This window comes from Eptesicus fuscus, chromosome 4 (genome assembly GCF_027574615.1).
Source record: "Eptesicus fuscus isolate TK198812 chromosome 4, DD_ASM_mEF_20220401, whole genome shotgun sequence".
NCBI lineage: Eukaryota > Metazoa > Chordata > Mammalia > Chiroptera > Vespertilionidae > Eptesicus > Eptesicus fuscus.
In genome coordinates, this window is record NC_072476.1 from 11997334 (window position 1) to 12014010 (window position 16677).

General features: G+C 55.3%; 1 protein-coding gene across 1 annotated transcript in view; it reads right to left on the reverse strand.

The window, feature by feature from the left end:
• Positions 1-6725: 6725 nt before the first annotated feature.
• The window catches only part of ABCA3 (ATP binding cassette subfamily A member 3), a 49594-nt gene continuing 39642 nt past the window's right edge, over positions 6726-16677 (reverse strand). Inside the window, exons 22-32 of the mRNA XM_028153003.2 lie at positions 14595-14799; positions 14017-14236; positions 13546-13704; positions 12240-12412; positions 11560-11688; positions 11261-11455; positions 9355-9542; positions 8763-8933; positions 8305-8495; positions 8092-8165; positions 6726-7627 (exon numbers count right to left, since the gene is read on the reverse strand). Coding sequence (XP_028008804.2) covers positions 7496-7627; positions 8092-8165; positions 8305-8495; positions 8763-8933; positions 9355-9542; positions 11261-11455; positions 11560-11688; positions 12240-12412; positions 13546-13704; positions 14017-14236; positions 14595-14799 — 1837 coding nt within the window. The 3' untranslated portion in view covers positions 6726-7495. The remainder of the gene's footprint in view (positions 7628-8091; positions 8166-8304; positions 8496-8762; positions 8934-9354; positions 9543-11260; positions 11456-11559; positions 11689-12239; positions 12413-13545; positions 13705-14016; positions 14237-14594; positions 14800-16677) is intronic.

Below are 16677 nucleotides of genomic sequence, written 5' to 3' on the forward strand. Positions count from 1 at the left end.
GTTTCGCGCCCTGCGGGACCGGGCGGTGGCAGCGGCCTTTGGCTGCAGGTCCTGCAGGCCCGCAGGGCATGGGCGGGTCAGCGGGCCGGCAGTTACGGGACGGGTTCGTGCGGTTAGAAACCACGCGTGGTGTGCGTGTTGGCCGTGAAGACTGCGCTTCTGCACTGGCGGAACTCGGCCGAGAGACCAGACGGGGCAGTGCGGCCAGAACGAACGGGATACGAAAGGCGAGGTGGAAGACAGGGTGCAAAAGGGAAGGCGTCTCTGAGGAGGTGACACTGCAGCTCAGTGGAAGGGCGCGCCGGCAGAGGGAGCATCTTCTACAAAGGCGTGGAGACTCGTTGGGAGAAGCGAAGGGAGGCCCCTGTGGCGGCTCGAAGGCCGGGGCTAGGAAGGTGCAGTTAAGCAGTGCGGGGGGACGTGGAGGGTATGCAAGATACCGCCTTGAGGCTTCACCCCTCCCCCCCAGCCACCCTCCCTGCCTGTGGACGGCGTAGGCTGGGAGGCACTGGAAAAGGCAGAAGAAGGGGTGAGGGTGTAGAGGCCCCGACCCAGCCAGCAGGCTGTCGGAGTACAACTCCGACGCTTGAGAGGGCCAGGCTTTTGGGTTTTGTTCACTTTTGTGCCAACCTCTACCCCCCACTTCTGCCCCCCGCCTCTGTGTCTGGCAAGAAGTCCTTCCTCGACTTTGTGGGAGGAAGGAATGTGCACCCAACCCCAGACATAGTACAGTTAGGTGCTGTAAGGAAGAGATAGATCCAAGATGATTTTTTTGGAGGAAGGAATCTGTGTGACTTGGAGGCCGATTAGATGTCAACAGGGAGGACTGGCTGGGTGACGGGGTGGATGGATGGTGCTGTGGATGCCCTCTGCAAGTCATTGCTCCTTGTTCTACTGGTGTTCCCAGCCAAGGATGGTGACTCCTTTCCCTCCTCCAATGGTGTCTCCCATCCAGGGATGTCAAGTGTGCCCCTAACACCTCACCCTGTGCTGAGGGTGTCTGAGGAGGCCGAGACTAATGAGGCGTGGGAGGAGCAATCTGCCCCCTCCCCCGCCCCCCCTCCCCAGTCCTCTCCACTGAGGCACCAACATGTTCCTGGGACTGCATGTTGGCAGGTTGAGTCCGTCTGGGTTGGTGTCTTCCCTTTGGATTTAGATTTGATGGCAGGGATGAGGGGACATTTAGAGCAAGTTAAATTCTCTGCATCACGGTCACATCTGCCAAGGCCAGGCCTGGAGGTCTGTGAGGAGGCTGTGGCAGCATGCTGGAGCCCCACACATCCTGGGCCAACCATCAGTGGGTGCCTGAAGGGCCTTGAACTCAAAGCTTTTGCCCAGGGCAGCAGTGACACCCTGGTTGGGGGAGGCAGGCCGATGTCCCTAACATGTGGGGAGAAGGATGGGGAAATAACCAGCTGGCCTGACAGCCCCCTCTGCTTTTTTAAAATGTTCTAATATAATATAATTTAACATGCATTTAAATTTTAACACATTTAATCTTTTTTTTAAAAAAATAGGACCTTTTATTGAACTTATTGGGTGACATTGGTTAATAAAATTACAGGTTTTGGGTGTACAATTCTATAATCTGTATATTGTATTGTGTAACACATTTTATATAAAATCTGAAAGCATGATTTATCACATGAAATTAATCAAATTTGTTTCTAAATATTACTGATTTTTGTTATCAAGTGTATTATCATCTGGTGAGCTTTAACATTTAAGCATCCTGGCTTTTGCCATTTTGGGGATCAGCAGAATGTGTTTGGAAGAAACATGAAAAAATAAAACTAGAGGCTCCTATCCGTCCCCCCTTGCAGCCCCCCAGTGCCAGCATGCTGAGGCTATGGGGGGCTGAGGGCTAGGAGCAGGGGCCTTGGGAGACTTTAGGAGGTCTTTGGCCCAGATTTGACGGAGGGGTTGGGGCAGGGCTCCTGTGGACAGGGCATTTGGCCACCAGACACAGGTATCCTGCAGGCTCTGGCCAGTGTCCTGAGTCCCCCTCCCTTTCCTCCCAGTGCTGAGGGCCACCTGTTGGTGATGTGGGGCTGCTCTCACTTTGAGAGCGTACCCACATCAAAGTAGTAGAATGTTCCCTCTGCCTTCATCCTCTGTGGGCCTGATAACCTTTGCAGTGCCTGCCCTTGGAGGCTGGTGATCCTGGACACAGAGAGGGTCCGGGATAGCTAGGGCTGTGCTGGAGGTCATGGTGGGCCACCCAGGAGCTTTGAGCAGGCATTGTGACCCCTTGTAAGCCTGCACTTTTGCCCATTGCTAGCAGTCTCTGTGCCAAGGGCAGATGTGGCCCGGCCAGGTGGAAGAGGGGTTTGGGTGGGGTCAGGGAGGTTGTGATGGCTCAGTGACCTTGGGGGAGGCCTTAGAAGAGGAGACAGGTTACTGAGGCCTGGCTCCTGTCTGTGGGGGTGAATGCCTGCAGCCCATCATGAAGGAGCCCAGTTGGTACTGACTGGATCTGAAAGGGCCATCCAGCCAATGAAGGTCTGGAATCCTCAGTTAGTGTCTCCAAGGTGTGGGGCATCAAGTCCTGAGCCCCACCTACCAGCTAGGTCCCCCTGCTGTAGGCATCTCTGGACTCTCCCAGGAGGCACTGTAGTCTGCCCTCTGGAGGGGCTGCAGGGCTGGGTCAGCTGAGCAGTGGATTTGGGAGCCTTGCTGGTTTTAATGCTCAAAGCCCCATGTTTGTTTCTGCCCCAAGGAAGTCAGTAGTAACACCTGAGCTGCCCACTCTGGGGCGGTCACAGGGAACAGGATGGGGCCTGGCCAGAACTGGGTGCAGAGCAGGTGAATTGTGTGCTGTAGCACCGGGTAGGCCTCAGGTCATGCTGTGCTGTTGACTGGGTTTGAGCTGTGTGGCCTGGCCCCCAGCCCTCTCCCCTTCCCTTGTGCCTTACACAGCTAGTCAACTTGGAGCTTCTCTGACCTCAGAGGCATCTGAAGCCAGCACCTGTGGGGTATGGGCCAGGCCCAGGAGTGGGGCCTGGGCAGCTACACGTGTTAAGGAAGGAAAGCAGCGGCTCTGCTCCCCAGGCCTGACCCCACAGCTTCAGCCCCTCCCCCTGTCTGCTTGAAGCCTAGACTACGTGGGCCCATCAGGTGGGGGTGGGACTCCAGGGCCTAGCACTGTCCTGCCTCCTGCCTGCCTCTCCTCAGGTGCCTGGACCTCTGCATTGTTGCCCCTTCTCTGGTAGTCTCCAGGCCCACCTTCCCTGAGCTCCCTCTCATGCAGGGTCCCTAGAGAGCCCTCTGTTGGGGAAGGGAGACGGGTTGCAGGAGCTTAAACATTCTGGGGTTTGGGATCAGACCTTAGCCAGGGTTCAGGGAATGGAGCCTTTTGTGTGGAGGGTGGGATATCGTACACTTGGCCTACTGGCCTCAGCTGTGGAGTAGGGTGAGCAGTCTAACCCTAACTTTGGTGTTGGGGGGTGGGGTGGGTGGGTACCTCTTGGAATGTTTGGGCCATCTCTGATATGCAAGAGTGGACAGAACTTAGTCCCTCTGGGTCCAGGTAGGGCCCAGGCTATCTACCCAGGAACGTCCGTCCCTCTGTCTGCAGGTGACACTCTGTCCCTCAGTGCAGCGGGCAGGCTCTGGATGAGTGTAGGCAGCACTCACCTTCACAGTGGCCCATCTGTGTGAGAGTGGGGGTCCCAGAGGGCCTGGCGAGCTTATGCCAGAGGTGAGCTGAACAGCAGCTGGCACGGGGTGTCACTCAGATGGAGCAGCAGGAATCAGCTGCCCTGGTTGGCGGTCTAGCCTTATGCCAGCCTTTTGGAACCTTCTCCCCCGCATCCCCAGATAGCTTGTGGCCACCCTTGGACCTGCCTTCCAGCCTCCCCTCCCCTCCAGGTGCTGGCCTTGGCTCACTCCTTGGTTTTGTCTGCTGCTGCTTTGTGAGACCAGGCCAGGGATCCCGGACTAGAGATCTGGGATTGGAATTTGCTCAGCAAGAGACTGTCCAGTTTGTTTGTTTGTTTTTCTGAGTCCCTGCAACCAAAGGGCCAGGGCACTACGTGGGGAATGGGTAGGGAGCAGGCCTTAGGATGTGGCCGCTTCTGGTCTCTGGAGCTTACTTGATGAGGTGAGCTCAGGTGGACAACGAAGGCACACATAGGGGGATCACCTTGAGGACGCCAACCTGCCTGCTATAATCATGGCAGACACTGTGGTTGTGTCCTGGTGTCTGGGTTTTATCTGCGTGTCCCAGCTCCTTGTACCTGGTGCAGCCATAGGCCTGCATTCTGGGCAGAAGTGTCTGGCGGTCGCTGGGAGCTGTGCCCTCTTGCTCCTACGCTGCTTTCTGATGATGCCATCTGGAAGCCTCAGCAGCCCTCGGACCCTGAGAGAGAACCTTGAGGAAGGAGGCCTGCACCAGGATGCAGCAGGCACATGGAGTCTGACTCCCTGCCGGAATGCCTGGACTGCCTCCTCTGGACTTTGTACTTGGCAGAGAAATAAACTGTCTTTTCTAAACCACTGCAATCTGGGATTTTCTGATGTGCTCAGCAAGCCTGCTGTAGTCGTCATGATGCAGAAGCTGTTCTTGTGGCCTGGGGGGTGGGGTCCCTTTGACTTGTGACCTACTGCCTGGCAGCCCTTCCCCACAGTAAAAGCAATGGAGAGGCTTGGCTTCAGCCCTGCCCCCCAGTAGGGTCTCCCCACCCTTCCCACACGGCTGCCCTTTCCTTGTCAGAGCTCCCTCTAAGTTCTGGGTGCAGCTGTCAGGCTGAATGAAAGTCAGTCCCTCTGTCCACTGCCTGTTTCAGTTGAGCCACACCATTGGACTGGGCAGGACTTTTCTGGGCCTTGCTCTCGGCCCTGATGTGGGTGTCTGTCCCTCAGGAGCCCCCAACCAGGCCACACAGGGCAGGGAAGGCATGACCTCATCTCCTGGGTCTCCTAACTGCTGTTGGGGGTCGGGCAGGAGTGGAGTCCCCCTGGAGGGCTATGCCTGCCAGATGTGACAGCGGTTTGGGACCAGCATCTCTAGGGACTGTCTGGGCCTGGAGGTCTAGAGGAGCGTGACAGGAATGGGAAGATGGATGACCAAGACCAACTTGCTGCTGGTGGGGATGGGGAGTGTGATGTCCACAGCTCCTTTCTGCATCCGTCTCCTGGGCTTAGAGCTGCCACAACTAAAACCAACCAGGACAGGGTACGTGTGTGGTTTCTTAGGCCCCACTCCTGCTCCTTGAGGACACTCAGCTTCATACCAGGTTTTCAGCAGCTTTGTAGATGATTTGGGACACACTGGACCCTAACAGCAGTGCTCCTTCCTGCTGCTCCTGGGGTCCCTTCTAATTGTCCCTCCTGCAGTTACCCAAGCTCCATGTGTGGGTGCAATCGTGGGCTCCTCTCACACAGTCTTCTGGGCTCTCCCCCACTCTGCCGTGCGCCTGTCCCTCTGGTCCCCACTGCTGCAGCTTCAGCTGTGCCTGCATCATCCTTTCCGCAGCTGCCAGGTCATCTTCCTAAGAAGGACCTCTGATTACGACTGTCCCCACTTTCATCCTGCCAGTCTCCTTCAAATTAATCTCTACCTCATCTTCTGTCAATGAACCCACCTCTCTCTGAACTGAGGCAGTCTTGATTTCATATGTGTGCCTCGCATACGTATTAAATGTTCCTTCAGTCCTAAACACCTTTCCTCACATCCTTTTTTGTGTCATCAAAGGAGAAAAATGACACATTTCCAACACGTGGGCTTAAAAACAGCCCAGGAGCCCTGGCTGGTGTGGCTCAGTTGGTTGAGCGTTGTCCCATGCACTGAGAGGCACTGGTTTGATTCGTGGTCAGGCAGGGCACATGCCCAAGTTTTGATCCTGATCCCCAGTAGGGGGCGTGCAGGAGGCAGCCAATAGATGTTTTTCTTTCACTCCCTCTCTCTTCCTCTAAAAGTCAGTGAAAACATATTTTAAAATAAAACAGCCCAGGAAGCCCTGCAGTAGGGTTGTCAAGTGTGGACATGCAGCCAGGCCGTGCTGGCCTCTACCCTCCTCCAATGGCCCGGCAAACCCAGTCTGGGCATAGCAGCCACAGCTCCTGCCAACAACTCTGAGGCCCTTCTCTCAGATGTTGGGCAGTGTTTAGGACCACAACCACCCCTGTTTATTTTTTATGACATGGAACTAAACGATGATAGTTTGAAGAATTTTAAAGGGAATAAAAAAGCTACTGGAAACCATTTGCAGTGTTTATAAACTTTGAGAGACTGATAAAAATGCAAATTGGAAACTGACCAAAATGAACCAGTGATGAAAACAAGTGTTTTCTAAAACTATAAATTCTAAAAGGCACAGAGATTCAAATAATGGAAAATTTAGAAAGCTAAGAAATAAATAGTACATAAATAAAAAGGGAGCTGATGCTGACGAATGATCTGGAAAGTGGCTTAAAGCCCATGAGTGGCCCTGGGGCTAGCGGTCTCCTGTTCACGCACCTTCCTACACCAACCCTACACCTGTCTTTCCTCACTGTAGACGAACATCTGTCAGTTGGCTATTTATATAACCTGCTTTTGCACTTGTATTTTTGGCTTATTTCTTCACCTCATGACAGTGAGTTCTGTATGTTTACTACATACTGTGAAAAACGAGCTCTTGCTTTTGTTTGTCTGAAACTTGACAAAGAAAGCTTGTGTTAGGACTGGGGGTGAGTTGTTGGGCCCAAGACTCCCATCTTGTGTGTGACTCACAGACTGTGGCCATGTTCCCTTCCAGCCTTTATTTTCTGGACACTGAGTCACCATGTGTTCGGTGCACCCTCCACAGATGGCCACTCAGTCCCTGCCTGGTCTCCTGGCTGGTGGCTTCTCAGAAGGCCAGGGCCAGGAATGGAGGACTGCCTTTCCTCCCTGCGCTGGCCGACTCCGGAAGTTACCGATGGGGTGGCGCTAAACGAAGGGTCAGCTCTGCCTGGTGTAGTGTCCACACTCTGGGGAGCACGGACTCTCAGGATGCCCCCGGTATCCTGGAAGCCAAGACTTTAGTGCCTAATCACAGCTGGCATCTCCCTCATGGATGGAAACGGGTGGCCTTTCTGTCCTTTCTGGGCAGCCTGGCGAGTCTGCTGCCTACCGTCCAGCCGGTTTCCCGTGTCACACCCAGAGAAGCTCGGTGCCACGTGAGAACGTGGAGGTGTCACTGAGTGCTCTCTTCGCGAGCTCACAGGAAATTCACTCCCTGGGTCGGCTGTGGCCCCTTCTGGGACAAGCTCTCCCCAGTGACCCTGCAGCCTGCCTACACAGACCGGACCGGCTCTCGGTTGGGATCTTGACTTCTGGGAATCGGGTTCGACAACCACCTTAGATGCAGATGCTCGCATGCTGATTCCTGCTGTGAAGACACTGCGACACCCGGTCCACATTGTGCCTTGGTTTCATATCCATCATAGAAAGCAGTGATTAGAAATAAAGGTGCAGGATACGATGAACTCGGAGGGCGAGGACGTCCTCATCCCACCTCTGCCAGGCTCCTCACGGCCCCTCATCCTCAGCGGGTGGCTGCAGGTGGGCAAAGCTCAGGAAGACCTGCTCCAATGAGATCTGGCTCACAGAGTAGTCGTCCACTCCATACTTCTCCTTGGCCTTCTCCAGGACACCAAACACCTTTGGGAAGTAGACAAGCTGCTGTTAACAAGCCCAGGGCCCAGCTTCTTGGCTGGTCTGGGAGTCCTCTGGCCATAAGGGGTGGTATGGCCACAAAGATCCTACCCCTGCCCAGTCCAGCCCCAGGGCATCCACAGGGAGTTGGCCTTACAGGGTGAGCCAAGATCCCAGAGGGAAGAGATGGGGTGTCCTCGGTGAGCAGGCTGGGGGACCGGGTGTCCTCCTGACTCTTAGAATGTGACCTAAGGCAAGCTGTGTTCCCCCTCTGAGCCAGTTTTCTTTCTTGCACCAATATTTTCCCAACTCAAATATTTCAGGCATAAACCCCTAAACCTAAGTCGATACTAGGGTGAGTGTTAGAACAGAAACTACAAGTGATTCCTCCTTGGAAAGAGCCTGGAATCACCACAGAAGGGGTGACTGCTGGAGGAAACTTCCCCAGCCCCTGTGGGGCTCCTGCTCACCTTTGCCCAACTGAGGTCATCACCAGGCAGGTGGTAATGGACCATCCCTTGGTGCTCATCTTCCAGGACACTGCCTGCACAAAGGAGAGACCGTGTCCCCACGAGGGCTGGGTGGGAGGGAGGGCCCACAGAATCTCAGCCCTCGTCCCAAGGGTCAGGGATGTGGGACTTGGTAGGGGCAAGGCTCAGATGCCCTCTGTGCAGCTCACACACCTGGGAAGGTCAGGTCCACAAATGCCTTGAACTCCTGCAGCGCCTCCTGCTGCCCATCACTCCTGACCTTGGCCCGCAGGGAGTAGCCGCTGCCAAACTTGCTCTTGAGGTGCTGCGGGCTGCCCAGGCACTTGAACTGACCCTGCACCATGATGGCCAGCCGGGTGCACAAGGCCTCGCATTCCTCCATGCTGGGAAGAGGCAGCGGAGGCCTGACTCAGGGCTGGGGTATGCTGACACCCACCCTCCATGTGCAGAGGAGAAGGTGCCAACACCCAGATCAGGCTGTTCCTGATTCCCATGCTCAGAGTGTGGTGCAGGTGCTAGAGCCTGGGGATTCTCCTCACAGATTCTGTTCCAACTGATGTCAGATCTCTCTCCACCCAGTCCCTCAAGCCCATCCCTCCCATGGCCCCCGTCCCAGCTCATCCATCGACCCACAGAGACCCAGGCTCTACCTATGGGAGGTGATGACGATGGCCTTGCCAGATTCACGTGCTCTGGCCACAGTGTCCCAGAGCAGACGCCGGGCCACGGGGTCCATGCCCGTGGACGGTTCATCCAGGAAGATGACCGCAGGCTCTCCAAGCAGGGCAATGGCAGTGCTCAGTTTCCGCTTGTTGCCACCGCTGGGATAGAGGGGGTGCAGGAGGGGGCAAGGCTTATTATTAGCATGTTATCCCCGGGTCCCAGTAGATGACAGGGCCCAATGACCGCCGAGTGCCTCAGGTGAAGAGGAACGAGGGCGTGTGCCTGGACAGCCTCCACCTCAGAGAGCTAGAGGCCCCAGAGAAAGCTTTGCCCAGGGGGTCAGTTCCCACCCCCACACGGAGCATCGCCATCCGTCTGCACCTAAGGGGAGTCCTGACCTCACCTGAGGTTGGCTTTACCTCTAGCAGGCAGGAACCAACAGGGCAGCGCCTCTCACCTGGGAGCTCTGGCTCCCGACCTGCGTGGCTGTCTATGTTAACGGAGGCCCTGACCCCATCCTGGGAAGACCCATGGGTCATCAAGTCATGGGGCGGGGGAGGGGCTGAGGCACAGGTGCACCTGTAAGTCCTGACCAGCTTGTTGGCATGAGGCTCTAGGAGCAGGCCCCGAAGTGTGTTCTCCACGTAGGCACTGATGTGGCGCTCGGGGATGCCCCGAAGCCGGGCGTACATGACCAGCGTCTCCCGGCCTGTCATGTGGTCCAGCAGGGCATCAAACTGGGGGCAGTAGCCGATCCGCTGTCGCACCTTGGATTGGAACACAGCCGAGGAGGTAACAGGTCAGAGGGAGGCTACTCCAGGTTTCTCTCAGCCAATTTGTCCAGGGTGGTCCATCAGCCAATTCACAGGGCTGGCATTGGCACAGCCAAAGCTGGCCAAGCGGCACTTCAGGAGGGACACAGGAGGGCTTGGCTGGCTCAAGGATGCCATGAGTAGCCACACTGACTCATAACAAGGGGTCAGAGAGGGGCCAGAGCCTCGTCCACCATAGGCTGGGTGCGGGCAGGTTGGTGCAAGAATGTATAGGTTATACCAAGTGATCACCACATGCAAATATCTGCTGGTGTATCATCCACTCATTCCTTCATCAGATGTTTAACAAACACCTAACGTGTAGGACTTTTCTTTCTTCTCCCTCTAATGAAAGAGAGGTTTGGTGGCAACACCTTTGGGGTGGGGCATCCCCTGGTCGGATGGCCACCTTCATCAGAGCCGGGGTGCCCCACAGCCACTGCCATCTCCCCCGCTACCTGCAGCTGCTGGCTGGGGACAGGTGAGCCTGAGGTCTGTGGATTCCAAAGATGGGGTTTCTTTTCTTTATCCTCTCTGGGATTTACGTACACTTCCAGCTTTGGTGTTTAACGGGTCTGGGAAAATTCCTAGCTATTACCTTGTCAGTGATTAACTTTCCCTTTTTTTCTTTCCTGCTAGAACTCAGATTAAATATATTGAGGACTTCTCACCCTTTTCTCCACTTTCTGGATCACATCTATAGTTTTCACTCTCCTCTATCTTCAGTCTTATTTATTTTTAAACACAGTAAACAACTGTTTTTGTAATCTGGGTCTGGCAATTGCAAATCTAAAGTGCTGGGCTTGTTTCTCCTGCTGGGCCCTGTGTCTGCAGGTTCTAGTCGCAGGGACTGTCCCTTTGTTCAGCTGTGCACTGCTCATGGGCCTTGAAACACTATTTGGGGTCTGTTTGAGGCCGAGGATGCGGGCCTTCCTCCAGAGAGGGGTGTGCTGCGGCCCCCAGCACAGGCTCTACTTCATTCCTTTTCTTGCTCTGCTCAGCATGCGGGGAACCTTCTGGGCAACCCCCAGGGGCAGGGAAGCAGGAGGCTGGCCTGGTTCATCCTTGCCCTGAGGGGCAGCCTTTGGGGTTCAGCCCCACCTGGGGAAAGTCTCCTATTACACCCCTACCATGGCGGCCCTGGGTCTTGGTTTCTGCTCTCTTCCCTCAGCAAGGCCCCTAAACCCATGCCCATTGTCTAGAACACAATGGCCCTTGTGCCTCTCAGGGCTCCTGGATTTTGGTCTGAGCTCCTCACCATGCTGTGTGCTCTTCCATGCTCTTGCCAATATGGTTTGTGACTAACATTTTATCTGGCTTTTGGTGCTTGGTGGGAGGGCTGGTCTGAACAGCCCAGGGACCATTATTGTACATCTCTGTGCACAGATGGAGAGAGCCTATTTTTTTTATATTTGAGCAGGGCCGTGTGCTGTGGGCACCATGCCCTCCCAGGCCCAGAGGAATGGCTTCTCCGGGAGGGGCCCAGCCTCGGCCCCCAGCCAGGCCTGGGCTTTTCCAGTCCAGGGGGCCCTTGTCTCCCTATCCTTTCTCTCTACCCCATCACCGGCTCAGTCCTGCCCACAGTCACTGCCTCATCCACTTTCTGAGCCAGAGATGAGCTGCATCCCTGCCTCCAGGGAACCCCCTCTTCCCGTCTCCCGAGTGGCACCCACCTTCCCGATGTCTGAGCGGATGCTGTGTCCCCCAACAAAGGCGTCCCCAGAAGTGAGGGTCTCCTCCCCGGTCAGCATTTTGAAAGTGGTGGTCTTCCCAGCTCCGTTGAAACCCAGCAGCCCGAAGCACTCCCCTTTCTGGACTGCCAGGGAGATCTTGTCCACGGCAAAGAGGGGCACCCGCTGCTCGTACACCTGTTAGGTTCCAGGGAGGAATCACAGTGGGGAGGCAGGGAGCCAGCTTCGAGGCAGCCGGCACTGGGGACAGACCGGGGGCCTGCGGGGTGTGGCCACCTTACTTTGCAGAGCTCCTTGATGACCAAAGGTGTGTCCAGTGGGGAGTGCAGGCTGGGCGCCAGGATTCGGTTCCTTTCGTCCACCACATCCTGGTCCTCGGGAAGTGCTGACGGCCGGGTGTACACTTCCATCTAATTGTTCCGGAAAAAGACCGCAGGGGGTGAGCTCCAGCCCGAGGGGTCCCTTTCTTTGGGAGGAGGGGCTGAGGTCTTTGAGACAGCTCACGTGTGCAGACTCAGGCCCTTCACGGGGAGAGCTCAGGGGACCATAAGGACTGAAAGTAACACTGAGCAGGCACAAACTGCCTGAGAAATAAGGACAGTGCAGACCCTTGGAGAAAACCAGGAAATTTCACTGAAGGATGCGAGATTTTAATACATAAAAAGAACCCTCCTCTTTTTAGAGAAGTCCTAATATTTTAGAGAAGCTAATTTGCCCTCGGTTACTCTGTGCATCCAATGTGGTCTCAGCAGGTTTTGCTTGTTTGTGGGGCAGCACCGCCTCTGCGGAGATGAAGGCCCCCGAGCTCAGGAGGACTGTGACCCCTCCTCCAGGCTGCGAGTCCTGGGTGCACGTGCACCCTGGCCACTGCTGGGTGCTGAGGCTCTCGCTGTGAGCTGGCCCGAGGAAGCCTGGCCTCAGTGGGAGACCTGCCCAGTGCAGAGCTGCAGGAGCCACTCACCAGCCCCCGCCTCCTCCGGAAGGCACAGATGCAGGTCTTCAGTCTCCACAGCAGGTCGGTCTCAATGAGGAAGAGCAGGGTGAGGTAGGCAAACCCTGAGGCAGCCAGGGAGGTCACAAACCTGCCGACCCCCGGGGCGCTCCATGCATAGAAGTTTTCCTGGTACTGGATGTCTGTGTGGGCAAGGGAGAGGGTGCTGCTCCTGCGTCCCCTATTGCCCTCACTTCTCTCCTGGGGTGCCAGCCCAGGTCCCTCTCTCTAGGCCCACCAGGCTGCACCCCAGCCCTCTACATGGAGGCTGTGAAGGTACATGGTCCACTCATCTTCCCAGGGTGCATACCATGCTTGCCACTGCCACCCAAGAGCCCCAAACACTTCCTGTATTTTGGGGCAGTTTCACCTTGCAAGGGGCACCTACAACAAGTGACCAAGTTGTGTCCTCACTCACTCACACATACATTCACTTCCTTGCCTGGGGACTGCACTGAGACAAAAAGACAGGGAGGATGTACCTCCTCCCTTCCCCCAAGTTGGTCCTGTGAAGTAAAGAAGTGGCAGGAACAGAGCAGAGACAGAGCCTGCCAGGGGGATGTGCAGGGCTCTGTCGATGTGACAACTCAGCTGCCTGCTAAAGACTGTTCCAGGTGCAGAAGGGGTGTGTGTGGGGTGAATTGTGGCCCCCAGAGAGACATCCAGGTCTTAATCCCCTTAACCTGTGAATGATCTTACTTAGAAATAGCGTTTTTGCAGATGTAATTATTATTTAAGGTCTCAAGGTAAGATCCTGGATTTAGGGTGGGCCCTAAATCCAATGACAAATATCTTTACAAAACAAAAGAGAGGGAGTTCTGAGATACAGAGACACACGGAGAAGGCCACCTGAAGACAGAGATGGAGAGGGGAGTGATGCTGCCCAGGAGTCAGAGAACGCCCAGGAGTCAGCAAAAGCTGGAAGGGTGGTGGGGATGGGTGGAAGCAGGTGGGAGCTGGCCAAAGAAGCAGGGGGCTGTGTGTCTGAGTGCTGCGGAAGCAGCAAGGGGCGCCCAGCCCAGGGTGGGAGAGATTTAGGGTCAGCCAGGCAGGAAGGAGGAGGCGCACATCACTGGGCGGGGCAGTGAGCACACATCTTCTGAAGACCCTTTTCATGCTTATACCCAGGGTGTCTCAGTCCTGGGAGCAGGGACCGGCCCTGCCGGACACACTGTGTGGATCCTCCCCAGAGGAGCCCTTCACAGGAACAAGGCTCCTGGGGACGCCCTGGCTGGTCGTGGGGAGAGAGCCCGGAAAGGGGGCTGCCGACACTCACTGTATTTCCTGCAGTAGTGGGCGGCCACCTCCGAGGAGGTACAGTACCTCCTGGTCTCATAGTTCTCATAGAAGCTGCTGAACGCCATCCCCAGACAGTGGTTGGGCAGCACCAGGAATATGCGGTCCAGGGTTCTAGAAAGTTCTTCTAATTTTACCGCTGTGGGGAGAAGGCACAGAACAGTGAGTGCAGGAGGACACGCCACACCTGCCCCCAGGGACAGATCAAACCAGGGAAGGCAGGTTCCTGATGTTCCCTATGAAGTGTGTGTAAGCCCGGGCAACCAGCTGGGTGTCCTCCCAGGGGGTGGCCCCACCCGCTCTGCTGCAAATGAGAGGGGAGGTGCTGCTGGAGTGTGGTCTGGCCCAGTGTCTGCACTGGTACCCCCCTTCCCCCACACCTCCACACGGGGGCAGAGGTTCCATGGGTGTCCAGGTTGTGGGGAGTAGGGGGCGGCCTCCAGGCTCCCACCTGGGATGCGCATGATGGTGACCATGAGGAAGGTGGCGATGCCTGACAGGATGTTGAATATGGTCAGCCTCGTGTAGGCAGTGGCCGCCCCCGAGAAAAAGAAGTTCATCAGGTACATGAGGGGTATGATGGCCCAGCCGTAGAGCATGAGCAGCAGCAGGGTGTCGGCCACATGGCCGTCCCGTGTGAAGGCATGCACGTCAAAGGCTTTGAACACCACCTGCAGCGGCACAGAGAGGGGGGCTTGGTATGCCTGCGGAGGCCCATCCGCCCCCCAGGCCCAGTCACCCCCCATGGTGGCTTTCAGCCCTGGGATCTTCCCTGATGAGGATCCCCTTCTCCCCTTTGCTGACAGACTGGCACCAGGGCACCTGGCTCCGGGGCCCTGCCTGCCAAAGGGGGCAGAAGCTGAGGGCATGGAGATCAATGAGGGGGGCTGCCTGGCATTTCTAACTGTCCTCCTGGAATCAGGGCTGAGCTGCCAGGGTGGGCCCCGGGCTGGTTTGGGTCTGCACAGGGGCCCCGGGGCAAGCCCCCCGGACGTGCAGGGAAGGTTCCAGCACCAGCTGTGGCCTCACCAGCAGCAGCAGAGTGGGGATGAGGAAGGAGATGAGGTCCCACAGCAGAGCTGAGAGCCAGAAAGTGGCCACATGGACTCCACTGACGAACTGGACATGCTTGGCCTGGACAGCCCTCTCGCTGACCGCCAGGATGGAAAACGTGCTGGCCAAGAACGCCATGGCGAAGAGCAAGTTGAGGGCGATATCAAATCCCTTCCGGCCCCTGCGGGGGTGGGGAGGACAGGGCAGGTCAGGGATAGAGCACAGCACTTCTGGGCAGATGGGGGATGGGGTCCTTGGTAACTACCATTCAAAGCATGCGATACAGGTTAAGGGGAAATGCCAGAGCTGGGGGATGGTCTCAGTACCAGGAAAATGCCCCCATCCCCAGAATAGCTCCTCCTCTGGATTTCCTGTCTCCAGTGACGGCAGTGCCACTCGCCCAGTCACTTTCAATCTGTGCCACCCACTTCCCACAGACACTCGGGTATCGGGTATCGCTCTGCCTTTCCCACATCTGAGAACGCTCTGCCTGCTTCTCTGTTCTGTCTTTGTCAGACCCCCATCCCTGGGTGCCTGTATTGCTGCAGCAGCTCATCTTCCTCCACCCCCATCAAGTGCATTCTACATTCTACATTTAATTGCCAGTAACACCTTCTACAAACTGGCTTTTATGGCTTTATTCTGTTGCTTAAACACATCCTGACCATTTCAATATATGATACTGGGACAAGTGGATATTAATTGACCCAAAAAAGGAATGCAGTACTGACACATGCTACAACATAGATGAACCTTGAAAGTGAAAGGAGCCAGTCACGAAAGGGCATATATTATATGATTCCATTTACATGAAATGTCCGAAACAGGCATATCCATGGAGACAGAAAGTAGACTAGTGGCTGCTGGGAGATGGAGCAGAGAGGAATGAAGAGTGACTGCCAGTGGTCACAGGATATCTTTTCGGGGTGATGGAAGGTGTAATAAAATTATATTGTGGTCCAACAGGTACATGAGAAGATGCTCAACATCCCTAATCATCAGGGAAATGTGAGTCAAAGCCACGATGTTTCCTTGAAAAATTAAAAATAGAACTACACTATGATCCAGCAATTCCTCTGGGTATTTACACGATGGAAATAAAAACACTAACTGGAAAAGATAGCTGCATCCCATGTTCACAGCAGCATCTATAATAATCTTACCTTATAATAGACAAATATGCAAATTGACCGCACCTTTGCCACACCCACCAACCAACCACGCCCATCAACCACGCCCACCAGGAAACCGTTGCAGGGACGCTGGGGTGCGGTGGAGCCCAAGGCCGGGAAAGCCGGCTGGCCGAGGCTTTCCCGGCCTTGGGTGCCAGCGGGGTGCCTGCGATCGGGTCGCAGGGATGCTGGGTGCAGCCGAGCCCAAGGCCACTGCCCAGGGCCAAGCCCGGACCCTGAAAGAAGACAGAAGGCGGTGGCCACAGCCAAGGCCTGGGTCCCTGGTGCCGGCAGAAAACTGGTGCAGGCAGCCAGGTGAATGAAGGTCTATTGCACGAATCTTCGTGCAAACGGGCTACTAGTCTATAATAATAAAAGCATAATATGCTAATTAGACCTGAATGCTAATTAATTAGACCTGACAGCTGAACGACCTTCCTTCTGGATGATCTTCTGGATGAAGCTGGGGCTGCAAGGGCCGTGGCTGTGAGGGCCGAGCTCCTTGCACGAATTTCGTGCATTGGGCCTCTAGTTATTTATAATAGCCAAGACATGGAAACAACCTCAGTGTCCATCAATGGGTGAACGGTAAGGGAAATGTAAATATATCTCAATATTATTCAGCCATAAGAAAGAAAGAAATCCTGCCATTTGTGACAACACGAATAGACCTGGAGGGACGATGCTAAGTGAAATAAGTCAGGTAGAGAAAGAAATACTGTATGATCTCCCTTATCTGAAAAAAAAAAAAAAAAAACCCACAAAAAAATAAACCACCCCACAAAACCCCAAATTAACAAAACTCATAGATCCAGAGAACAGACTGTTGATTGCCAGAGGTGGGGCATGGGCGAAATGGGTGAAGAGGGTCAAAAAGTACAAACTTC